At 37.3% G+C, this 27,729-nt stretch overlaps 1 protein-coding gene across 8 annotated transcripts in view; it reads right to left on the minus strand.

Moving 5' to 3' along the window:
• cnksr2a (connector enhancer of kinase suppressor of Ras 2a) overlaps positions 1-27,729 on the minus strand; it is a 676,696-nt gene that overhangs the window by 222,786 nt on the left and 426,181 nt on the right. For 5 of the 8 annotated variants that reach the window (XM_051926925.1, XM_028799451.2, XM_051926924.1 and 2 more), the window contains one exon: positions 9,431-9,520. The exons of the other annotated variants lie outside the window; for them this stretch is intronic. In XM_051926925.1, coding sequence (XP_051782885.1) covers positions 9,431-9,520 — 90 coding nt within the window. The remainder of the gene's footprint in view (positions 1-9,430; positions 9,521-27,729) is intronic. 8 annotated transcript variants of the gene reach the window in all.

The raw sequence follows: 27,729 nt of genomic DNA on the forward strand, positions 1-27,729 counted from the left end.
TTGATTTTAGTGGCTAGAAGGTGTTAAATTCTTTCAGATTCATGAAGAATGACAACAAACTTTGTAGTATGACAACGAAAAATGTACTCATTATGCACAAGTGAAAAAATACTTACACCATTAACGTCTCCATTTGATTCTTCGATACTACTGTTCTTAGCTTTGATATAATACTCAGATGATAAAAACAAAGTGAAATAAGGACTTAAAATGAGCATCAAGGTTTAAAGACTCGTCAAACATAACACTCAGGTTCCGGAGACAAAATTTAAAGTTGGGTGATAACCTGAAACGGATCTCTACGTGCAAATTTAACAGGGCAATAATTAAAACCTGTTTATTTATTTTTTTAGAATTGAGCTGTAAAAAAATAACAGCTAGCCATTTATTAATTTCATTCAAGCATTCAGCCAGGGCAGATAATTTTTGGAGGTATTGTGGTTTAAAAGAGCATGAAAGCTGAATATCATCAGCATAAATGTGATATGAAAGTTATTTAGAGAGTGGAAAATGGATGGAAGTACCTATTCTGTAGAAGACAAAAAAAAGCAATATTAAAGAAATAAACAAAACTAACAGTTTCCCTGTATAGAGAAAAGGATGGGGAGATCTGCAGTGGATGGGGTGTTTAAAACAGAGGCTGAAAGTGGAGTATAAAAAACTGAACAAATTGACATGGTAGTTAATGTCAAGTAGAACAAAGAAGACAACAGCTCTACAGGACATAACTGAGCTTCTGTGCCTCTCGTTATCTCTGAATTTCTAAATTTGTTATGTGACTATCTAGCAGGAAGTAAACTTGAGTATGCCACAAAGTAAAGTGCCAGTGATTCTACAGTCTCTGACCCAAAAGGCCATATAGTTATTTAGAAGTTCTGATTTAGCTCAAGTGGACACGACTGAATCTTTGATGGTTAAATTGTCTATAGGCTTGAGTTCTACTCTGTCTTGGAAGGCAGGAAAAAAGCTTCTTGTTTTACATATTACACATTGTAAAAGCTAAAAAATGTATGCTTATGAGCATTACTGTCATTCTTGACAGTAGTCTATTTTTCCAATCTCATATTAATAACATCATCCGGTCTGCTTACTTCCACCTACGTAATATTAATTTAATCCGTCCCTCCCTCACTCCTCATACCACTGCCATTCTTGTTCACAGTCTTGTTACTATTGCAATTCACTCCTCTTTGGTCTCTCTAATAAATCACTCCATAAGCTTCAGCTAGTCCAGAATTCTGCAGCTCGCATCATTACTCGAACCCCATCTATTCACCATATTACTCTGGTCTTGCAGCAGCTTCATTGGCCCCCAATTAAGTTACAAATTGATTTTAAAATTCTGCTGTTAACATTTAAGGCCATTCATAACCTCGCTCCTCCATATCTGTCCAAACTTCTTCATGTTGCCATTCCCTCCCGTAACCTTAGATCCTCTTCCTCCATCCATCTGACCATCCCTCTCGCCCATCTAACCACCATGGGGAGCAGAGCATTCAGCCGTTCTGCTCCCAAGCTCTGGAACTTATTACCTACTGAGCTTAGAAATACCATCATGTTTTTTTATTTATTTATTGTTTGATCGGTGTCCTTGAGTTCTTAGAAAGGTGCCTTGTATAAATAAAATGTATTATTATTATTATTATGACAGCATATGGTTCTTCACACTCATTACTTAATTCATAATTTTATTTATTGTAGACTTAGCTGTAGAACCTTTCAACCTTCAGCTTAGAAGATTAGCACTGTAATTTGTCTTTCTAAACTGAATACAAAGGTTTGATATGAAATTTGCTCAGTTATGAAATCTGCTATTGGTGCAAAGGGAGACTGCAAGATTCAGAAAACATTTAATTACTTGTTTATTTACAATGCAGTCTCAGATGCTGACAAATGAAGATACTGTTGTCTTGCAAATTCAGGAAGAAAAGCATAATTTATAAAAGATAATAAAATTCAAAGTTGAAGTTGCCAAGTAGTCTTTGTACATGCTGTGAGAAAATCTTTTGTTCAGTACTGCTTCAACAGTAAGGTTGTGAAGTTATACACCAAGTATTGTAGTTGACTTAATGATTTCCACACGTATACAACAAATGAAGCAAAATAAAGGTTCCTTGAAAATAGCCCAAACAAAATGTCATTTGTGTTAAAATACATAACAGACTAAATCTGGAGCCACACACCCTACTCTCATTATTATCACTATAATCATTTTATTATTATTATTTAACTGTGCCATATTTAATTGACATCTTTATCTAACATATCTTAGAATTCTTGGCATAATTTTTCACAATTAGAGTACAGGTGGGATAAGTGACTTGTTCTGGGTGAAACAGTGAGTGGGAGGCAAGAAACTCAGTATTGGACAAACTGGGTCAATGTCACTATACACTGAGGATTCATAATGTGTTGGTATACATTTCTAGTAAAAAGACAATATTAAGGCTTTTCTACTGGAGTGACTGTTAGTTCTGGCTTAGAACCTCATTAAGACTAGCTTATTCCCATTGCATGATACATCTCAGAACTGACCAGCGCCCTCTAAAGGGTATTTAAGTTGTATATTTCTTTAAGTCGTATATTTCTTTAAGTCATGTTTTAGAGTTCAGCGATGGTAGCACACATTTGCACATAGTTTGTGTGAGGAACTTGCAGATTTGGGTACGACTGACGATCCTAATGTGATGTGGGAGACCTTCTGTGACAAGACCCTGAAGGTTGCTGAGGGTTGTGTTGGTGTTACCGGTGTTCCCAGAAGGAGGTATTTCATCTCGCAGGGCACCCTGGATATCATCAAGAGGATATCAATGGCAACCCTGGTCTGTACCAGGAACTGAGAAGGACGGGTGTGAGGGCTCTGAGGGCAGATAAGGAGGCGTGAGCAAGTGACACACCATCTGTGGTCTAGCAACCCACGTTCTGCTTACAGAGGAATCTAGGCATTATGCATATCCAGATCTGTTCCTCGGAGAGTTGCAGTCAGGGTGGCTGATGGAACGGTTCTTACGGATGATATTGCTGTTATGACCCACTGGGCTGGCTACTTTGAGCAGTTGTTCAAAGCTGATCCTCCAGCTAGGTCGTTGGATATCTCTGGGTCCATATCCTTGAGGCTGATCGTCCAATTAGCTGTGAACCACCCAATCTCAATTCCGGAAAGGGAATGGTGATCGCCTGGATTGCAGCAACTACAGGGGGATAACACTGCTGTTGGTGCTGGGTAAGGTCCTTGCTAGGGTCGTTCTCAATAGGATCCGTGATAAACTTGCTTACCTACCAGTGACCGGTACAGTCTGGTTTTATGCTTAAGAAGTCTGCAATTGACCGCATCCTGGCACTGAGGGTTCTCATGGAGTGCAAACGCGAATATCAGCAGAGTTTCTTTGCAGCTTTTGTCAACTTTCACAAAGGATTCGACTTAGGTGATCGAGCTGCCCTGTGGGACATCCTGAGGGTTCGCGGGATCCCCTCGAGTTTGCTGGATATCATGGCCGGCCTGTACACTGGTACTGTAAGTGCTGTGCAGAGTGGAGGCAGGACCTCTGCGTTTTTCCCAGTTGATTCTGGGGTTCGTCAGGGGTGTGTTCTTGCTCCTACTCTGTTCAATGCTTGTATGGACTGGGTGTTGGGCAAGGTCGTGGGGTCCAGCGGCTGTGGGGCATCTGTTGGTGAAGAAAGATTCACGGATCTTGACTTTGCTGATGATGCTGTGATCTTCTCGAGGTCAATGGAGGCTCTGATCGGGGCGCTTGAGAGACTGACTGAAGAGTCTGAGTGTCTGGGCTTGCGAGTGTCCTGGATAAAAACCAAGATCCAGGGCTTTAATGACCTCTTGGGCACAGCCATCAGCAGTATGTTAGTTTGCGGAGAGAGTGTCAACCTTGTTGAGAGGTTTACTTAGCATGACAATGACATTCATGTCTCTGGTCTTCCTATGAAGTCAGTAGGCGGATTGGAAGAGCATGGAGGGTCATGAGGTTGCTGGAAAGGGGTGTGTGGTGCTTCCGATATCTATGCAAAAGGATGAAGGTCCAAGTCTTTAAAGTCCGGGTGCTTCCTGTCTTGCTATATGGTTGTGAGACATGGATGCTATCCAGTGACCTGAGATGAAGACTGGACTCCTTTGGTACTGTCTCTCTCTGGAAAATCCTTGGGTACCATTGGTTTGACTTTGTGTCGAATGAGCGGTTGTTCATGGAGTCCCGAATGAGGCACATTACCTGCATTGTGAGGGAGCGTCAGTTACAGCACTATGGCCATGTGGTGCGTTTCCCCGAGGGTGATCCAGCTTGTAAGATCCTCATTGTTGGGGACCCGAGTGGCTGGACCAGACCAAGGGGTCGCCCACGTAACACCTGGCTGCGGCAGACAGAGGGTCATTTCCAGAGGGTGGGACTGGACTGCGTGTCTGCCTGGGGGATTGCAAACCGGGATCCTGAGTTGTTTCATCATGTAGTGGGTGTGGCAACGCACTGTACCAGTGCATGCTCCCCAACTTAACTTGACTTGATGGTAGCACACAGTGGTGAACAATTTACTCAAAATATCTATGCATGTGTCATAACCAAACTGCATACAGTACGGCTTGAGTCATTATATGCCTTATACACATAGACTACACAACACAGGAGCTAACTTCTCAAATCTTACACATTAGCATGTAAATTTCATTTTAGACTAAAGAAAAATCCTAAATTAAACTGCATATGTTTATATTATTTTGTGGAATCAATTCACATTAATTAATTTCAATTAAATTAACTGAATTAATGGTTTTACTAATTTTTTGTCACAAAAAGGTTTTTAGCAGTACTAGGTGCCTTGCTTAAAGCTATAAATGAAGTGGCACACATGCTTGCTTATGAGTCCAAAAACTTTTTAGGCCCTTATAAATTGCCCCACAGTCACTCACTATTACCTTCCTTGATTGTGTATTCATTTTATGAAGGTGTTCAACTACTGCTGTGAGAATATGAAGCACATCATGGTAGTTCACAGTGCAAGGCTGGAACCAACTTTGAATATAACAAACATTCATCCCTCACATCGCACACTCAACCACCCTTCTCTACTGGGCCTGTTTTACAGCTGCTAATTAAAATAAAAGCAAATTTGTGCACATTCATAGAAAAATCGAAGTCCTTGAATTTATGTTATAAATACAAAAAAGTGGCTAAAACTGTTTTAGTTAACCTTATAAGATGGCAAAGTGCTACAATGCTTCATGTTTTTAAGGTCAGAGTGGATTTGTCGCTTTCCTCTGTGTTTTTCAGTTGGATTAAAGAGGTTTGGGAATGTTGTGTTATGGTAAAATAAATTTGATCTCTGCTATTTTGCTGAAGATGGCATGACTAACTGTGGCTTAAAATGATATCTATTTAATGTAAAACTTAATCTACGTTAAAATCAGAAGGCAATAGAAACATTGGTGTTATTTTCACATGGTGCTATTTATTTATTGAATTTACCATCATGGACAACCAGCCTATAAGCTTAATCAACCATGAAGATTTTTTTCTGTTTGTGTTTATTTTCTCCAGAGTCACTTCTCTTTCTACTGGGTGACTATGATCCTGCTTAATCTAAATGAATTATAATCCCTAAAACAAAACCAATGATCATTTTCAATTTTTTTCAGGCTACCAATAAACTACCACAATGAATCATTTTGTAAATAAAAATATATCTTGCATATTTTTTCACCTTTTAATTTTAGAAAAAAAAGTATTAGGACAATTAATATAAGACAAAAGGAGACTCATTTTGCAATTCAGCTAAAGTACTGTAGATTTATACTATATTTAGAGATCAATTGCAGACAATTTGGAACTCTAAATGAAACGCTACCTCACCTGCAAGGCATATTGTATACTGTATGTCCATATTAACTCCCGCAAATGTATATCTTTACAGGAATACTATATAGAAAAAATTATTTTACATTATACCAAGACTTCTAAAGGGCGTTTTTGCAGCAATTTGCAATGTGTGAAATCATGAAAACCTAGTTCTGAGAGGTCAAAATTAGGTTGGGAACTGATACGATAAGAAGTACAGTAATTGAGTTACAAGAATCTATCATGTATTAGAAGAGTAAAAATAATAAAACTATTTACATGTACAGGTAAAATTCCGTTACAACGAACTTCCAGGGACCTAAAAAATATTTTGTTGTAATGAAAATTTCATTGTAATGAGATTCTATATTTGTAGCTATAGTGCTTTCTTTAACTTGCGTCCAGGTGTCTGTAATCATTTCAATAGCTTCTTTCGTGTTAAATTTAATTTTCTCCTGTCTACAAGTTATGCTGACGAGAATTTTTCTCAGCATTTCCTTGCGATAATACACTTTCAGGGTCCAAATGATGGCCAAATCCAATGGCTGAAGCACTGCTGTGCAATTGAGTGGGAGGAATTCAACGCGAACATTATCTAAATGCAGAAGCATGTTGTGGGCAGCACAGTTATCAATCAGAAGCCGAATCATCCTTTTCTTCTTCTTCATATTGTGAGGTTTCTGAACTTTTTTGGGATCCCCCCAATCCTCCCAACCCAATGGGAACGTCACGCTGAAGTGTGGAAGATTGTTTGTCCGTTGCCGGGGCAGGGCAACAGCAGGCTCATAGTACTGCAGTGGGGCACCACAGCAGCGAATCCTAAAAGATCGGGGCCACGCTATAAGTCCCTGTCTTACACCGCAAAACATGAGGCGGAGTCTGAGAACTTTAGCTAAACCAGTTTTATTCAGCTTGAAACAGGAATAGCATGGTTTTTTATTGTAACAGGATCTGCCACTCTCCTATAAACAGACACAGCAGTCATCCAGGGTTGTGGCCAAGTAATCCTGTTCACTGCATTTACAATGTTCCTTGCATCACCCTTTGAGTTTGCTTTGGCGGAGAGACGCAGCAGAGCTGTGAGCCTGCTGTTGCCCTGGCAACATATAAACAGACTTCCACAGATGCTGTGATTGCACTTTGAGACACTCTTCTGCATGTTGTCCAGTTGTGGGAGGTCCCAGGAGAGGTTAGAAACCTCAAATTTTCTTGAATGAGTGCCGCATTAATAGGAATGTTTCTTGAACGAGCATCACTTAACCACATAAAAACGGCTTTTTCGAAGTCTTCAAATGCAGCAGTTAGTATACAGTAATCCCTCGCTATGTCGTGCTTCGCCTTTCGCGGCTTAACTCCATCGCGGATTTTATATGTAAGCATATTTAAATATATATCGCGGATTTTTCGCTGCTTCGCGGGTTTCTGCGGACAATGGGTCTTTTAATTTCTGGTACATGCTTCCTCAGTTGGTTTGCCCAGTTGATTTCATACAAGGGACGCTATTGGCAGATGGCTGAGAAGCTACCCAGCTTACATTTCTCTTTCTCTTGCGCTGACTTTCTCTGATCCTGACGTAGGGGGATTGAGCAGGGGGGCTGTTCGCACACCTAGACGATACGGACGCTAGTCTAAAAATGCTGAAAGATTATCTTCACGTTGTTATCTTTTGTGCAGCTGCTTCCTGAAATGACATGCTGCACCGTGCTTCGCATACTTAAAAGCTCGAAGGGCACGTATTGATTTTTGCTTGCTTGTTTATCTCTGTCTCTCTCTCTCTTTCTGTGCTCCTGACGGAGGGGGTGTGAGCTGCCGCCTTCAACAGCTTTGTGCCGCGGTGCTTCGCATACTTAAAAGCCAAACAGCCCTATTGATTTTCCTCTGCCTTTATGACAGTCTCTGCTCCTGACTCCTTTGAAGAGGAAGATATGTTTGCATTCTTTTAATTGTGAAACGGAACTGTCATCTCTGTCTTGTCATGGAGCACAGTTTAAACTTTTGAAAAAGAGACAAATGTTTGTTTGCAGTGTTTGAATAACGTTCCTGTCTCTCTACAACCTCCTGTGTTTCTGCGCAAATCTGTGACCCAAGCATGACAATATAAAAATAACCATATAAACATATGGTTTCTACTTCGCAGATTTTCTTATTTCGCGGGTGGCTCTAGAACGCAACCCCCGCGATGGAGGAGGGATTACTGCACATTTGCAACCCGAGATTTTTCTTCTTTTTTTGCTCAGTCTTTCAAGAAAGTTGGCAGTGTTGATGGTGGAATTCCGAATTAATTGGCAACGCCTTTTTTCTTTTCGTCGCAATCGAGAGCTGTAAAAATGTGTTTTTTTTTTTCTAATATGAACTGTTATTGTTTTTTCGTGTCTGCCGTTTCTATAGGAGGGTGACAATGAGTTAAATTCCAATGGATGTTTTTCAAATGTTGACGAGCAATAAGCAAAAGGTATCATTGAAAACCCCCAAAAGCAAAAACAGCAAAAAAACACTACAAGCAAAGTTCGAAGAAAGAAATTTTTTTTACAGTGTTTCTGTTTGGGGATTGTTGTACACAACTGAGCTGCGATCACAGAAAAAACTGCTCTGTGGATGATTCATTCAGGCATTTCAAATTCACTTCATTGTAATGAAAGTATCTGCTGAATATACAGTACTTCATAGTAACAAGATTTCTACAGACTCGTATCATATTTGGAAACTGTCGGGACCATAAAAATACATCGCTGTAATGAAAATTTCATTGTAAAGATATTCATTGTAACGGAATTTTACCTGTATTTTTTTTCTAATTGGACTCCATGAGGGTTAAGCGACTTGCAGGTTTGTGGATTAAAGATCAGTGTCTAAGCCAACTCACAATCCTGCTGCTCTGTATGTAGTATGGTATTTGCTATTATGTTATGCACTACTAATTACAGTGGACTAATGTTAATCCAAAAGGTATTATTATTAATTGGAAGCATTTTAAAACTTTTCAGTGCCAGGTTAAATACCTCAATAGAAAGTATAATACTAAAAAACAATTAAATCTTTTTAAAGCTCACTTCATCCCATTTGGAATGACAGAAGACCAAAGGCCTTTGGCAAAATCTGCAAGATGACATTCCAGTCATATTGGGTCTTTTATAGGTGAATAATTAAAAAAAAAACAACTGTACAATAAAAATTTTGTGTGCATAGAATTTTAAAGGAAAGCATAACATATTTATGAGCTACTATTGCATCTAATAATTCACATTCTTAAATGCTATAAAGGAAATAATACATGAAAGAACTGCATACAAGAGATTTGGTTCTAAAAGTAACTAAGTGCTTTTATCCCCACAGCACACCTATGTTTCTGACAAAAGATTTTATTTTAATCTATGCTACCATTTTTACAATGAAAATGTCTTTTTTTTTTTTTAAACTTTCAGAGTTCCCAAAGACATTAAGATTTAACCCTTAATCAATTTAACCTTAAATTCAGGTTCACGGATTCTTAATCCATTAATCTAAAAATCCTAAAGTGAGTGTTCATAATAAACTACAGCATTTTGCCATATAAATAAAAATTAGAAGCCATCAGGGAGACAAGTTCTCACCTCGTCTTCCTTCTCTTTTAGGCTTAGAAGGATCTTCATAATCGCCAACCCAATTATATTCCACTGGCATAGAAATAGGTCTCAGTCTGCCTAGAATTACAATAAAAACAGTATTCGAATCAAGATACATTTAACATTCTTTCTGTGAAATATTAACTTTATTTGTTTTTATTTTTAAACGGTAGGAAACTTATGATTGACCTCCCAAAAACTTTAATAATATTCTTTACAGATTATAGAATTATTATAGAACTTTATGCAAGATTTACTCAAAATACAGGTGGCGTTAGTAAAGATCAAAATTACGTTAAAATTTTCTTTGTCTTAGGTTTTTATGATTGACGTAGTGGCCTACTTGGCCAGGTACAATTGTTTGCAAATTTTGTAATTCTTTGCTACGTTGCTGCCTCGGGAAACTAAATTTTTTTAGATGAATCTACAATATTATAACATATTTATTTGGCAGAAATTAGTGTAACTTGTTTGCTAAAAACAAAAAACTTTTGATGCAATGCAAGTCAAAAAGTTTACAAGAAGAATCAATTACTGTAGTTTAGTCAAATAAAATATTTCTCCAGATCTAAAAATATGTTTGTATAGGGATAGCCACACAGGTAACATTGCTTTTTCCTCTTGCCATTCCTTTGTTAAGTGTCAGCTGACCTGATGAGTTTCCTTTATCTTTTCCTCATTCTTCAACCCCTTGCTCCCAACACAGTTCCTCCACCTGAACTTCTCTCGCCCATATGACGTCATCCCTAAGACAGTAATTATTGGGCCTTTTTTTAATATACTTTTGTGCAACTCATATCAAAGCATCCTAAAATACTGTCAGTTAAACATTTGATCAACAGCAATAAAACAGCTCCAATTAATGACGATACATTAGTCAAAAATGTGGCTGAAACTTGGCTTATAGATATAAAAACACTTCCTTGTTGAAACTTTGCCTAATGGATTTACCTTCCTTCTGTATCTCACAGAATAGGCTAAGTAAGTAGACTGACTTTAAATGTATTATTTTTAATCAAGTTTAGAAACTTTTTTTTGAGGAATCTGTCAAATATATGAAGAGCAACCATATTTTAGGATTTTTATATGTTCTTTCTGTGAAAATTCAGACAATTTGAAAAAATGTTTTCTCCCTGATTAAATAAGAAAGACATAAAGAAAACTGACAAATGTACAAGTGATATAAAGTGGGAGACTTACTGAAATATGTCATTAAGGCTCTAGAAAAGTAAAGACAAAAGCTAAAAATACAGCCACCCAACACTGATCTCAATATAGACAGAAAGAATCAGACTATACAAAACTGCTGTTTACAAGGCCTGCTTGATTATCATTCCAAAATAATACTTCCAAAAATAATTAGTTTAATTGAAGTACAAAAGATTCTTCATCACGCAAGTCCAGAGTTTTAGGAATGTATAAGCAAGACTCCTGCTACAAGGCACATATGTGGTTTATAGCCTTACAAGTAAACGCCTTGCTTCTAATGTGAGAATGGAAGATCATTGTATGACCTCCAAAAGGTGAAGGCCACCTTAGAGACAGGATCTAGTTTTACAAGCAAACCTCCAACCAACTTTGGTGTGAATGGTCAATACATTAACAGATCAGTTTAAAATTGACGATTTCTGTTCACGGTTTTAAGAAAAAAGTATAATATTGCAACTTAAATGGCATTTTAGTAAATAACATCTTTGTGATAAAAAATATGATCTAGATTTCAAGCCAGTCATAGCACAGAAACAACATTAACTTACAGTATGTAGTTAATCATAAGATAATATAATATCAGATTTATACACAGCTTTTGACACTGGTGATCACAGTATTTTATTACCGGGCTTGATATTTGGTTGAAATGCCAGATGCTGTTCTATTTATTTCGTTATGTGAAGAGGTCTAAAACTCGCATATTCCAGTCTGTGGCTGTGGTGTCCAGGCAGTGCCCTTTTCATTCTTGCCTACAGTTATAGTGTCCTTGAAGACAAATCGTTTGTCTACTTCAGCGAATGCAAGTCACAGCAGAGATGATCACGATTAGAACTACAAACTATGACCATAGAATGCCAAATATTAAACTAGTATGCACTCATGTTTGGAGCAAATATGAAAAAACGCATTACAACATATGAAGCTGTAGTCTCCCATACTTAATATCAGCATATTCTGTAGGTTAATATCTGTAGTTCTAAGTGCTCACTGCCGTGCCAAGCTGCAGATAATTTAAAAATTCCCAGGATAAATAAACCAATTGCAGATGGTACAGTATAAATCTAGAGAGCCAATAAACATTGTATTTATCAACATACCAATATTTGACAGAGATCATCAGTCTCAGCATTTTTTTTTATATAACTGGAACAGTGGTAAATATTTCCTGTGGTAACACTCATTGTTGATGCCATTTTGATCTGGTTATTTCTGTGAGTTGCTTTAAGAATCTAAATAATATAAATTTATTGCTGTAAAAATATATAAAGAATGTATAGTATATACTGTAGTATATATGTATACAGTAGTTTTTTCCCCTTACTTGTATGTCATTTTATGGCTTATTTTAACTATACAACATGCATAATAGTGTATAATGCACTAAGCTTATACTGTATATTGAATTGCTTTGTACTAAGAATACAATTAACAAAGAAAACATGCAGAACAATTAGGGTACATAACAAACCTTCCTTCCCTCTATTGCTGGTAATAGAAGCTAAGGGGGAGAAGCCTTGTCCTTTTAAGGCTAGTTGTAGCATTCTCTGACACCAAGGCCCCTCTCTGTTTTTCTGGTACAGATTTAGACTTCTTCAACTAGGAACAATTTCCCTTAGTTATCTGCACATCATCTAATCAGGCCATAATTTAGCAATAATGGAGTTAGTGCAAAAAAAGAAATTGATGGAATAAAAATATCATATCCTGAATACCTAATAGGAACACAAAAGAGCCGTGAAAGAACATTGAGAAAAGGCAAAACTGAAGCTAAAATCTCAAATGGAGCAGAAAGTGGATGTAGGATGGAGTGAACAGAGATAGAGTTATGTGAAAATTAGAGAACACTTTTTAGTTATATGGTTTTATATATTAGGGCATACTAACAAACATCTTATTATCCAGTTCGTTAATTATGACAAAGTAAAATCTCTATCCTTTGTTGGTTACTTGTAAGTAGGTTTATCTAATTTTAAGATTTGGTGAGGAGTAGATGACTGTTAGAAATGTCCTGTTATATGAAAACATAAAACTGAAAGAGAGTATACTTTTTCGTATTAGAAAATAGCTGAAGAAATCATTTGTTATCTAAGATTTACTAAGAAGAATTAGAATGAAAATTAATAACAAATTACTCTACGCAGAAAATAAAACGTACACCAAAAAAATTAACATTACTATTAATGTCTTCCAGAAACAACATTTTTTTTAGAAAGACAAAATTAGAAAAGTCGCACTTTTTTTTTTTTTTAAGAATTAATGCTTTAGAATTAAAGAAACAAGTACAAAATAAAAACTAATTTTATCTAAAACATAACCTAAAACTTACATTTTACATAGTAAGCAGGCATTTTAGAATAATGTATACTGTCAACAACTTTACACTTGGATTTCTTACACTATACAACAAAGGTGAAAGCTGAATTCCTTTTTCAACACCTTTCAAATTTTCTATTTTAACACAGCCTACTGACACATCATATATTATTCATGTACTGAAGACAAGAGATGTTCAACACCCATATCATCTACAGTATTTGACATTCATTATGGTAGATAGAATGGACCTTGGATCCATGATTCAGTAGAAACCCTCAGGATCTTTTAATACAGCTAATGCCTAGACACAGACTTTTTGGTTGGGGTGGAGAAGCCCATTCTGAATTCTCCCTAAGAGGTACTAATACAAATAAGTTCAATTATACCATTCATAATTGCACCATCTCTTTGAATTTTATCATGGTTTCCTATAAGTAAAATGCAATAGGACAATGATTGGTGTCCATCAAACAGAGATCGGCAAGTTGTACAACTATATTTTTACATAATTATCACACTGAGAAATGGTGAATTTCCACTTATAAGGTTTTAAAGAAATTATTAGTATTCTAATTAGTATTAGTATTCTTTAAAATAAGAACTAGTTGTGAGAAGCACAGTTATTACTTAAAAACAATTCTTTTAAATGTCATGCCATAAAAGAATTAAGAGATGTATCTGTCCATGTACAAGTATTCTAAAAATTCTTCATTTGAAAGTCATTCACTTATGGCTAATGAGGCAAGGATTACAAATCAAGTGTGAACCTTGAAACAGCTGTGCTTCTGTGAAAGTGACAGGAGCAGAAAAATTCAAAGAGGCAATCTTTACACCTGCACACTTAAGCCAAAATGGCAAACGTGATTGATCAGGCATACCATAAGAAGCAGTGTTACAGCATAAATACTCTGAAACTTTCTCTCTTTTTGTATTTGTATATGTTTAAACTGCTGTCTAAGATTCAGTGTGGTGGGTGGGAGCTGGTTGGAGGGTGTTCTGTGTTTGTTCTTATATGTTGGTTTTCTTTTGCTGAAATCTTTTTTCATTTAATCAATAAAAATTTGATCATAAAAAGAAGAAAAAAACCTTGTCGAGTAAAACATACCACTGGTAGACCTCTACTGGATTAAAAAAAATAGACGAGTAAAGTTTAAAAAGATTTTTAGAAATGTACTCACGGTGCAACATTCAGGTGCATTTGAGGACTTTGAAGGCACTGTGGTCCTAAATAGATTGAGTTAATTAGGTCAGTTCTAGAACTTTCTCAATCCATTTCACAGTTGCAGGAGGCAAAGGCTGTCTCATTAGGATTGGGGAAAGGAAGAAAACAGGCATAGCCAGGAGTTTAGTCCATCACAATGATCACTCTCACTCACACACACACCATATTCAAACATAGTGACAATTTGCAATTGGTAATCAACATAACCAAAAAAAAACCTTATGTAATTAATTTAGTCTTGGCTTGAGCATGTCTGGCCATTATAATTTTCACAGAATGGGGCTTGCAAAGCTATTCAGTTATGCCAAAGTTTAAGGAATAACAGAAGTGAAATGTAAACTATATAACAGTGAGGGACCAGTGAGGGATATCAGGTGAATGTGGCACTTTGATAGTAAATTATAGGATGACCAGATTGTTAATGAACCTTTCCCCTTTAGAGTTTTGACCACATTATTATTTGTATATTACATTAGGGAGTAGGGATTAGGGAGTTTTGTGTGCAGAGTTCAAAATATATTGTGGGGATGCTTGCGTTGTTAGAGCAATGTTTTATTAGATGGGCAGCCTGTTAAAACTGTGACATTTTGATATACTTCAGTTATTTATTGAGATAGATAGATAGATAGATACTTTATTAATCCCAATGGGAAATTCACATTATCCAGTAGCAGCATACTGATACAATAAATAATTTTAAATTAAAGATTGATAATAATAATAATGCCGGTGAAAAACAGACAATAACTTTGTATAATGTTAAATGTTAACGTTTATCTCGGGTGGAATTGAAGAGTCGCATAGTTTGGGGGAGGAACGATCTTCTCAATCTGTCAGTGGAGCAGGACAGTGACAGCAGTCTGTCGCTGAAGCTGCTTCTCTGCCTGGAGATGATACTATTTAGTGGATGCAGTGGATTCTCCATAATTGATAGAAGCCTGCTGAGCCCCCTTCGCTCTGCCACAGATGTTAAAACTGTCCAGCTCCATGCCAACAATAGAGCCTGCCTTCCTCACCAGTTTGTCCAGACGTGAGGCGTCTTTCTTCTTAATGCTGCCTCCCCAGCACACCACCGCGTAGAAGAGGGTGCTCGCCACAACCGTCTGATGGAACATCTGCAGCATCTTATTGCAGATGTTGAAGGACGCCAGCCTTCTAAGGAAGTATAGTCGGCTCTGTCCTTTCTTGCACAAAGCATCAGTATTGGCAGTCCAGTCTAATTTATCATTCAGCTGCACTCCCAGATATTTATAGGTCTGCACAATCTGTACACAGTCACCTTTGATGATCACGGGGTCCATGAGGGGTCTGGGCCTCCTAAAATCCACCACCAGCTCCTTGGTTTTGCTGGTATGTATTATGTATTGGGATACATAACCTAAAATCAGGACTGTTGCTGTCACCATGATGTATGGTCACCCTAGTAAATTATTGTGTCAGTGAAATAGGTAATCATTATAAAAATGTAGATAATGGAGATTGGTACTGAGTAAATGTTTATTTGCTTGGTGCACAGCAGCTTACACACCATAGGGAATGTCATTTATATCTAAATAACCTTTTGTTTTCCATGCTTGTATCTTATACTTTTATAGTTGGGAAAATCACTTCGCTTACCTGTTACAACTTCAAGATTCTAGAGGACTAAGGTGCTGATGCACCGCTTCTCCACTTTGTGTGCTCAGGCCCTGCTTCATAAAGCAGAAACATCTTGCTGACTTATACCATAGGTTTCCCTGTGTACACCCATCTTGACTTGCCGATGGAGGATTGCTATCCCTCATGTGTGCAAGCAAGCAGTGACAGCAACTTCCTACCCGCGTAAGCAGACTGCTGGTGTTTCATTAACTTGTATTGGGGATCTGTTTGCCATCAGTAGTGGCTATTGGAGATGAAAAAGAGAAAAATATACAAAATATACAAGTTCGTGTAACTGCTGTCAAGTAAAATTGAAACAGTAAACTAATTCTTAGAGTCACTTGGAATGTTTCTCTATTTTAAATTACCAACTCTCTTCAATGGGAGAATTAGAAATTTTAAAACTGATACAGCATGATCTGTGTAAGATATCTCAATGAAAATTGAACTGTCTCAGTAAATTTCCTTGAAGAGTAAGTGTGCCAAATAAAAAAAAATATTGGTCTACAGGGGTCAAGTTGTTTTATGTGGAAAGACAGACAAACATGGGGTATCACAATAGATGCTTTGTGCATTATATGTGAACACACCAAAAAAAAAAAAATATGTCCATATTTGAATTACGAAATTCATAGCCTAGTAATAAGGTTTGAAAAGTATCTTACTGTAACTATTAGGGACAATACAATCACAAACAATGGATTAAAATCATAGACCTGGCAATTTACATTAATACTGCAAGCTACTTTAATTGTAAAATTTTGTTGATGCATGTATAAAACAAATCGGATTATAGGCAGTAGCTGATAAAGAAAGACATATCAGGGTCAAAATAAACCATAGGAATAATCTGACAATTTATAACTGGGAATACAAAAGCTTTCTCAATAAATATACAGTACCATTATCTTTTTGATGATAGCTCCATATTATATGACTTTTTTGCCCAAATGCAATAGGCTATGAGGGTATAGTTACATAAATATACTAAACTATTCTATTTTACGCTTATAATTCACAAAGAATGAAGGAGATAATACATGGCACTGTGAGCAGTTGAAAGAGACTATTTAAGTGCTACTCAGGTATTGAAAGGAGCATCCATGCATGTTCCCTGGACACTAGGAGGCACCAAGGCTACATGTCTCCTGATGATTCTAGTTGACTCCTTAACGGACAGAAAACACATCAAATCAAGAAATACCAAAGAACTGCTAGTAATGGCTACGGACAGAAACCTAACAGAAGAGAAACCAGGATTTGCTTAGATCTACAATACATTACTGCAGAATGAGAGCCTGCCCTTTCAAGACAGTTGCAAGCAATGGAATTCTAGTTAATTCAAGTAAACAAAAGATGATTTAATTAATTTAAACTATACAGTACTACAATACTACTGGGAAATGTAATTAGCTTATATTAATTCAGTAAATAGATTACAGTAATGCTTTAACTTTCAGCACTGTGTTAATCCCAAGTCTGGTCCTCAGGAAAAGAGGACTATTCCAATCATGGGGTTCCCTCAGACTACAAGTGAAAGTTACCCGAGATAGATTTTCCTACAGGGATACCTGCAGGGTCAGTTAGTCACTCTACTGGTTTACAACATATTGTGAACTCATTCTTTTACATCTCTGCTCTATGTTTAGGCGTAAGAAAGAAAAATAAAGCAATGATTAGAAAACAAAATTGCTGTGGCCTTTTGCAGGATATTGAGTTACCTTTTATATCCTATGATATAAAATGTCTACCAAAACTCTACGCGCCATAAATCTGCTGTTGTCAGTTGTTGACATTAATGATTGCAAATAATTTAATAATGGAATTAAACCAAGTGATTATAGTGATTGGAGAAACGAATAGCTATTAAAGGTTGTGGGAAGAAAATATTTTAGTACTGTATATTTAGTGCAAGTGACCTCAAAGAACACGAACTTGAATACGTGTAAACTATCTATGAGTGTGCACATTCTAGGAGTAGGCAAAATAGAAATAAACCAGCAATTAGCAGATAACAGAAAGTTTTTGGAAAACTACTTTTTAATAGTACTTTTATGGCAATGCTGAGTATTTCTTAGAATGAAACCATAGGGTATAACAGAATAAAATCTGAAATCTGTGCAATGCAAGCATAAAGGCATTAGAGTGTGCAGCCTAAGCATTTAGATAAAACTTTTGCTTGAAGAATAAAAGCACAGTCACAGAGATTAATATCACTTTGAAAAGAGAATTTTGATGTCAAATGCTGGAGATTATTTTGGTATGTAGGTCTTAAGTTTAAAAAAAAATCGAATCAATCCTTCTGAACTGAAATCCAGTCTAGAGCTCCATAAGACATTCTCTAACCCTTGAAGTCAGAGAACTAAAGCCACGATCCCCTCACTTGCCTCTCCTGTGAAGGTCCTTCAATTAAAGTACCATAATGACAGTAGCTTCCAGTCATGTACAGTGGTGTGAAAAACTATTTGCCCCCTTCCTGATTTCTTATTCTTTTGCATGTTTGTCACACAAAATGTTTCTGATCATCAAACACATTTAACCATTAGTCAAATATAACACAAGTAAACACAAAATGCAGTTTGTAAATGGTGGTGTTTATTATTTAGGGAGAAAAAAAAATCCAAACCTACATGGCCCTGTGTGAAAAAGTAATTGCCCCCTGAACCTAATAACTTGTTGGGCCACCCTTAGCAGCAATAACTGCAATCAAGCGTTTGCGATAACTTGCAATGAGTCTATTACAGCACTCTGGAGGAATTTTGGCCCACTCATCTTTGCAAAATTGTTGTAATTCAGCTTTATTTGAGGGTTTTCTAGCATGAACCGCCTTTTTAAGGTCATGCCATAGCATCTCAATTGGATTCAGGTCAGGACTTTGACTAGGCCACTCCAAAGTCTTCATTTTGTTTTTCTTCAGCCATTCAGAGATGGATTTGCTGGTGTGTTTTGGGTCATTGTCCTGTTGCAGCACCCAAGATCGCTTCAGCTTGAGTTGACGAACAGATGGCCGGACATTCTCCTTCAGGATTTTTTGGTAGACAGTAGAATTCATGGTTCCATCTATCACAGCAAGCCTTCCAGGTCCTGAAGCAGCAAAACAACCCCAGACCATCACACTACCACCACCATATTTTACTGTTGGTATGATGTTCTTTTTCTGAAATGCTGTGTTCCTTTTACGCCAGATGTAACGGGACATTTGCCTGCCAAAAAGTTCAACTTTTGACTCATCAGTCCACAAGGTATTTTCCCAAAAGTCTTGGCAATTATTGAGATGTTTCTTAGCAAAATTGAGACGAGCCCTAATGTTCTTTTTGCTTAACAGTGGTTTGCGTCTTGGAAATCTGCCATGCAGGCCGTTTTTGCCTAGTCTCTTTCTTATGGTGGAGTCGTGAACACTGACCTTAATTGAGGCAAGTGAGGCCTGCAGTTCTTTAGACGTTGTCCTGGGGTCTTTTGTGACCTCTTGGATGAGTCGTCTCTGCGCTCTTGGGGTAATTTTGGTCGGCCGGCCACTCCTGGGAAGGTTCACCACTGTTCCATGTTTTTGCCATTTGTGGATAATGGCTCTCACTGTGGTTCGCTGGAGTCCCAAAGCTTTAGAAATGGCTTTATAACCTTTACCAGACTGATCGATCTCAATTACTTCTGTTCTCATTTGTTCCTGAATTTCTTTGGATCTTGGCATGATGTCTAGCTTTTGAGGTGCTTTTGGTCTACTTCTCTGTGTCAGGCAGCTCCTATTTAAGTGATTTCTTCATTGAAACAGGTGTGGCAGTAATCAGGCCTGGGGGTGGCTACGGAAATTGAACTCAGGTGTGATACACCACAGTTAGGTTATTTTTTAACAAGGGGGCAATTACTTTTTCACACAGGGCCATGTAGGTTTGGATTTTTTTTCTCCCTAAATAATAAACACCATCATTTAAAAACTGCATTTTGTGTTTACTTGTGTTATATTTGACTAATGGTTAAATGTGTTTGATGATCAGAAACATTTTGTGTGACAAACATGCAAAAGAATAAGAAATCAGGAAGGGGGCAAATAGTTTTTCACACCACTGTATTTAAGCTTTCACTTTTTTTCTTTATCAGAGAACAACTGTTTCAGCTCAACCTGTTTATTTTTTATACATCTGAATCATCTTTCTGACCTTGCTGTTCGCCTGCAAATCCCTGATTCCAAATGCTTAACACTTACTTCCATCACTTGTCCCATATGAATTTATATAATATTTGACTTTCTCTGAAGCCTGTCGGATTATTATTCCAAAGTACGTCTGCACTGCACTCAGCAAAAATTAACTTTTCTTTAGCTATCCATATTCTTTCCTGCTATCTGTCAGTATGGTACCAACAGTTTTAACTTGGAACTGGAGGGACACAATATTTTAAATCTATTCTAATTCTAAATTGTTGCTTTAGGAATATTCAGAATAAATTTAAAGGTATCTTCTTGAATTTTGACTTAAGCTGGAATCACATTGAAAGAATTTTCCAACAATTTCCAGTCTTCAGTATTCTTCAGCTACTTAAAAAAGAGCAAGTAGTCTACAGGCACAGCATGTGCAATTTACTCTCAGTTGTGTAGTATGACAACACAGTTATAGAGATAGAGATATTGCATCATAGTGAGTAGCTTGTCATGCAATTAGACTCTTGTGCATAATACTTTGTCCACAACTAGTGAGGAAAATTGGAGGCTGCAAGAAAGAAGGACGCTTAACAAACCTTAGAGTCAGCACAGATGTCTATTTAATGTTTCACATTTGATGTGCCATGATATTGTGGAAAATAAGATAGTGGCTTATTACAGTGTGCATCCTGTCCACTGACAGTCAAGATAAGATGATATCATGGTTATCTGTGGACACAACAAGCGATTTGGAATAATGTAGAAAAAGCATGAAGAAATTGTGTAATCAGTCACTCCTACAATTTATAGTTATATAGTTAGACTCCCTCAGAGATTTGGCAAATGCAATCATTACATTTAACATACTCTCTGAACAGAAGATGCTGGCCTTACTTACTTATTACTTATTGCATTTGGGTTAAGTTTAAAAAATATTAAATTAATATTATTAAATATTATTATAATATTATTAAATATTTTTTAATTATATGGATGAAGTCACTTATTCCTCAGGAGGGTATTCCAGAACTAAGATTGTTAGAATTATTGGTGCAACTAAGTTGATCCCGTTTTTCTTCTTCTCAAGAAGGTCAACCCAGTGTATGCCATGCGGGCTGAAAACTCCCCACAGGTGGGTTGGCTTGCCAACTCTTCTAACAAACCAGATAGTTAAAAGTATACTGAAATACTAAAGTGCTCTCTCAAACTCACTCTCATAATCTTCTTTTTTTCCAGAAAAGTTTTTGTGCCAACTTATGTTCCCCCCAGACAATGGATTACTTGAAGGGAACACCCTTTACAAATAATGTGGAGTTTTACTTCCCAGTCAAACAAAGGAACTGCATCCCAACTTCTTCCAAAGCAGTTGTTCTGTGTGGACTGCACTGCTGAATGGTGGGTAGTACTGCTGCCTCATCAACCTCAGAAGACTGGGCTTAAATCCTACAGTAACTACCTGTACAGAGTCTGCATGATATCTCCAAGTCTATGTTGGATTTCTCTCTTTTTCTGGGCTTTTTCCTGCATTTCAAAAATTTATATTTTAGATATTTTGGTAAAGTATATATTAGTCTGTCCATAACCACAAATTAAATTCAGTTGAGACAGTGATGGAGAAACAACACAGCACCTGATAAAGCAAAACAGCAGACCTTTCACAAATAAGGTGGTGTTAAAAGTAGCGTCCTTCAGGGATCAGTGCTGGGGCTGCTGCTCTTTTACATTTTTATAAAAGTTCTAGCAACTTTTTACTAATGATCAGGACCTAACTTCTGACTTCGATTTATTTATTATCCTTTAACAAGTGTATTTGTATTTTCTCAGTTTTTTAAATTACATTAATTATACTCTATCAATTTTCTTCTTTTTTGTTAATTGCTTCTTATTCATTTTTTTCTCGTTTGTTAATTATTTTTATAATAATTCTTTGCTCGCTTCAAGCCCAGGGAGATGGCAACTCCTAGTTCAGCAGATGTGCAGCAGATGTGCAGCTGTTTAGGTAGTTGTCTAAGATCTATTCAGTCTTTGGGTAAACCCGAGTCTAATTACTGGGGTACTGACCATCTGAGTGAGTGTTTTTTCCCCTTCCCTCTTTGCTTTTAGTTCCACATCTCTGAGTTTTTTATTGTAAAGAATTGTGAAAAGTGTTGAGCTTGTTTAAGAATATCTTCCTGTTTTGTCTTGGTAGAGTAATATATATTGCTCTACTTTCCTCTATTATATTACTAAGATGTAGCCTTTGTCAGAATGCCTCTAATCTCACAGACTTACCACTGATTATAAGGTATTGTACCATATAACTCCTCCGCACCTTCCCTTCTATATCTATAGGCAATTAGGTGTAGTAAAAGACAAGCAGGAGTTAAGTTACAACTTAAACAATGTATTATTGATAATATTTATACATAATAACAATATGCAAAGTACATTTGAATACAGTGGAACCTTGGTTTGCGAGTAACTTGGTTTACGAGTGTTTTGAAAGACGAGCAAAAATTTTTAATAAATTTTGACTTGATAAACGAGCGAGGTCTTGCAGTACGAGTAGTATGTATACACTTTGTCTGCTGAGCGTCATTTGATCACAACTGAGCTGATGGTTCTCTCTCTTGCTGCGGGATTGTGGGCAATCGTCTCCTATTCTCCGTCTGAGTCGGCGTGCCTCACTTATAGTAAACATCTGTACGAGCGTATACTGTTTACTACAGCATTAGCATTGTGACTGTGAGTGCGTGCGCTTGTGTGTGTGTGTGTGTGTGTGCGCGTGTGTGCTGTGACGTGCGAGTCTCCGTCTTGCACACTAAAACATAAAGCTGAGTCTCAGTACTTTAACAACACCACCTTTATTCAGCTTGAAACAGACACAGCAGTCAGGCAGGGCCCTGCACATTTATAATGTTCCTTGTTCCTTGTATCACCCATCGACGACAGGCACTTATACATGTCTGCGATCTTTTCGGATTCGCTTTTACGGCGAACTGCTACAGTGCTGGGAGACTGCAATTGCTTTGGCACGCTCTTCCGCTTGTCGTCCCGTTGGGTGCAATCCCACAAGAGTTTAGAAACTCACTCACACCAGCCATGATTCTTTTCAAAGGTAAAGTGCAGGTTATGTATTTTTACTTTATATTTTGTATTAATCATTTTTATATGAATAGTTTTGGGTTGTGGAACAAATCATCTGAGTTTCCATTATTTCTTATGGGGAAATTCACTTTGATATACGAGTGCTTTGGACTACGAGCACGTTTCCGGAACGAATTATGCTCGCAAACCGAGGTTCCACTGTATTGGCAACCATACAACCTGATTAAATGGTGATATGTAGTTTCAGGCGGCACACAGACTTGTTAGTTATTTAAAATGTCTCTAGTTAAAGCATCATTCAGCTTTCTTCAGAACAGGCTGCATTGCCTGCCTCAATATGGCTGCCAAGTTGTGCTCTCCATTGTGTTGTCTTCTTCAGTTCATGGTGTGATGGTCTTCATCAGTTTGGTAAGAGAGATATGCTTCTTCAGAATATGTTGGTTAGTAAGAGAGATAGTGTGAGGTTAAGCAAGTAAATTTATATATGTTCTGTCCAACCCCTACAGCCAATAGGGCGTCATAGTACTTAAAGGCCTCTGAGACAAGCCAATTCCAAACAGCCATACCTCAGACCAATGGGGAAAAAGAACATCTTAACACCTGCCCCCAAACCATATGTTAAGGTAACTTGGCTTCCTTCGGGGGTTGAAAGACTTTAGCAGAGAAATACTCGCCAAACTAGTTTAAGGCACACCCCCCCCCCCCCCATCTCAGTCGTACAATTCAAAGAGACCCATTCCTAAAGGGGGGGGGGGGGTTAAACACTCACTTATGTAACACTAAATTACATTGCTTTGCCTAAATTATAAATAAAGACATACAAAATATTTATCAAGTTATATGCAAAATCTTGCATCACAACACTTCCTTTATCATAACAGTCTTAGCTTTGTAAACTTTGACATTTACTTGCTTAGCAGACACTTTTTTCCAAAGCAACTTTCAAAAGCGGTCAACATAATCAAGTAATATCAGAACATGAACTGTTTGGGGACAATTATTACAGGACAAGGACAAAAATTAATTTCCATAAGTGAAAAGCTCAAAACAAAATATAAGCTAGTTATAATTCTCAGATTTACAAAAAAAGTTAGAGTTTTACCAAACAAGAGTCTCAAATGCTTCCTGAACACATTTAGGGAGTCAGAGTTTTGAATGGAGGTGGGCAGCTCATTCTACTTGCCAGGAACTACACATGGAGAGTCTGGACTGACATTTGATACCATGCCGAGGTGGCATCACCAGATGCTGTTCAACAGCAGATCTGAGAGGTCTAGAAGGAGCACAGGACCTCATAAGTGTTGCCATATATATAGGTGCAGATCCACGGACTACTCTGTAGGCAAACATCAAAGTTTTGAACTTAATATGCATCACCACAGGAAGCCAGTATAATAATGATCTGACGAGAGAAGTGACATGTTCCCACCTCAGCTGGTTGAGCGTCAGACGTGCCACTGTATTCTGAATCATCTGCCAGCAGACTTGCATTAATCCAGCCAAGACAACACCAGAGACTGGGCCAGGAGTTGTGTGTATACTCTCGTCAGAAATGGTCTGATCTTTCAGGTATTGTACAGAGTGAAACTGCAAGACTAAGGGACCAAAGCAAAATGGTCATTGAAGGACAGCTGGTCATCACCCTAAGACTGTGTACTGACTTGGCAGGTGTAAGTAAAAATGAATCAAGCTGAACAGCTTTGTGTATTATTGTTTATTGTCCTTCTTTAATGCATAGTCTTGGAGTCTACAAATTGTACTGTGTGTAATTAATTGTATACAACAAATAAAATTTGATTTGACATTCCTCATTTATACAGTAGTTTCTTAGGCTTTGTTGAAACATTTTTTCTGGTCTTAAAAATCATGATTGTTGAACTGATTGCTGATTTTCCATGTTTTCTGACGCTACACTTGTTAACTGGCATTGTTTTCTGAATTTTGTCTTGGCTTGAGCCCTGTTTGTGACAATGTTTTTAGTTTTTCAGTACTGTTAATGAAACATATTCGTTAACCATTGCTTTTACTTTATCTTGTTAAGTTTTCCCATTTTCCTGTTCTAGTTAATTACTAGAACTAGAAGTAAAATTATTTTTGGTTACTGTCATATTCTTTGAGGTTTCCTTAATTAGAATATGCAGATGTTAAACACATTAAACACAAACATGCAGTTTATTATCGAAGTATTTTGTTTTCATGTTTTTTGGAATTTGCGGTTTTAGCATTTCTTCAGATAACAACAGCTTACCATCTTGTTAAGATTACTGATGATACTAAACTTAGAAAGATGACAGGTGTTCTAGAGTAAGCAAATTTATTATGGGGATCTGGACCAAATTCAGACTTGGTCACATATGTGGAAAATGCTATTTAACATAAATAAATATATGGTGTTACACATGAAGGAAATAAAAATATCACATGTAATAACTTGAAACTTCATCTTGTGAGAAAACCACAGCAGGTTTATTGATGTCCACAGACAGTGTGATGGGCAACCACGGCCATTACCCTGCCTGGACACCAACTGGATGGAAGGACTGGGGGACACTAAAGGGCAGCTTTGGAAGAGGACAAAGCTTGCCAGAGGATGGATGTGGAAAGACAAAGGGAGAAGAAAGGAAGAAGACGGGACTGTATATTTTGTGCTTGGTGTACTGTGCTGTTGAGGGGAGCGAAGGAGATGCACTTCCCATGTGGAAATGAACGTGTGCTGTGCTCAACTCATGTCTCTGCCTGTCTGTGTCGGGGTTGGGGCAGCTGGAGCGCCCCTGGTTTCCACACCAGATAGAGGCCATTAAGAAAGTTTCTACTTGCTGGGTTATATAGGACTTGTACCATTTTAAGTCAGGTGGGTGTGGATGTTATTCTTAAACTGTACAAAAACAATTGAAAGGCCTCATCCAAAATATATATTTTGCTGATTGGTCTCCACATTAAAAAAAAAACACAATTCAATATTTAAGAGAGTCTAGAAATGACATACTAGTGTGATTTTTGGAATAGTGGACTTAAATATTTTCAGTTAAATGACACAAAGAGCAAGTTAACAAATGGCTCAAACTCAGAAAGGCTTAGGGCTCTCATGACTGCAAATTGCATTATGCAGATTTGAAAATAGACATTGTTGTGTTAACAGTTTAATGAAAACGGTGTACATTATATGATAAGTAACTTGTTTTTGTTCAAAGGAGTGAACACTTCAACTAATTAACATTTGTGAATCTCTCTCTCTTAACTTGCTTGTCAGGGCTGAGTAGAACTGCATAAAAGTCTTACACTAAGCAATTAATGAAGAGATTCAGCCTTTTTAAATTGTCGATGTAACAGCCATTAGGCCAGTGTCGATTAACTAAACAGGTTTTATAAAAATGATATTTCTGCAAAAACAAACTTGGTTAATCTTATTATGCTTAAGCCGTTCCCCTACTCCCATAAAAGCCCATTCAGTGTCAAAACTTATCTGACAGATGCCAGCTCATACTTGTAGCTGCAACGGTTGCTATAAACTTAGCATCAGCAGACTTTTTGCTCACAAAATTATTCCTGGAGCTCAAAATAGTCATATTTTCTGTTGTTGACATTTTAAATTGTAGAAAGTAACATATTTTCAATGCTCAACTAACTTTCAATGTAGGTGTACGTTAAGGAAATTTGGAACCTGATGAATTGCACAGGAGATCGTCAAGAAAACCTCTGTGTGCGTCCAGTGTCCGTGTGTGTGTGTCTTCTGGTGAAGTGCGCATGCGCGGGGCACGGTGCGCTACTTCAATGGCCCCCTGACGCGTCACACAAGACAGAGAGGGCGGGACCTATAAAATATCGCGCGGCAGATCCAATCGGATTTCGGTAAATGAGGTAAGACCTAAAACAGAAAACATGAAAAATCCAATCGGGTACTGAGACGTGGAGACCAGCTTCCCCATTGTTGTGCAAGTGTTCACTCTGAGGTTGTCAGATTTGCGATTAAGAAAGCTTGGCCCGGTAAAGTGTAAAGTAAAAGTAGATTTATTTTTGCGCACTTTACATCAGTTGCTGGGGAGAATCTGCTGATTGCCCACTGTTGTGACAGAAAATTAAACGCATATTACAGACAGCAAAGCCAGTATTACTGTCAGAGAAAATTACAGGCATTTTACGGAAAAAATGTAATGAGGTAAAAGGTCCCTTGCCATTCAATATAGACTGTTCCTACTAATGTTTATGGACTACTGTTCTAGCGCCTGTTATTGTAACGGTCTTAATGTCTAGTAAAGAAATAATACTAGAGAAGTTTAGGTTAATTCAAGAATAGCATATTAAAGAAAAATAAAAACGATTTGAAAGTGTAGAAGTACATAATGTAACAGAACGTTATCTAACACATACTATAAAAAACATTACCTTTTTATATAAATTAACAGTAGGAAAAAATAAAGAAACCCAACTTTGTTTGATCTTGCCTCAGAATCAGATGGCTCTGCAGAAGGACACAGATTGTTCACATCACATGTTGATCTCAGTTAAGTCAATCTGAAGACTAAAATACCACATGACACTCAGGAAAAAGATCCTCCCTTTTTTCCCACAATGTTAATATACAGTAAGTTCTTACACTTTTCTTCCATTGGCTATTGGCCAAGATACAGTGCATATAGAAAATTATTTATGGTTTAAAATTGGGGTTGCTCTGACTGG

The sequence above is a fragment of the Erpetoichthys calabaricus genome, chromosome 4, assembly GCF_900747795.2.
Source record: "Erpetoichthys calabaricus chromosome 4, fErpCal1.3, whole genome shotgun sequence".
In the NCBI taxonomy this organism is placed as follows: domain Eukaryota; kingdom Metazoa; phylum Chordata; class Cladistia; order Polypteriformes; family Polypteridae; genus Erpetoichthys; species Erpetoichthys calabaricus.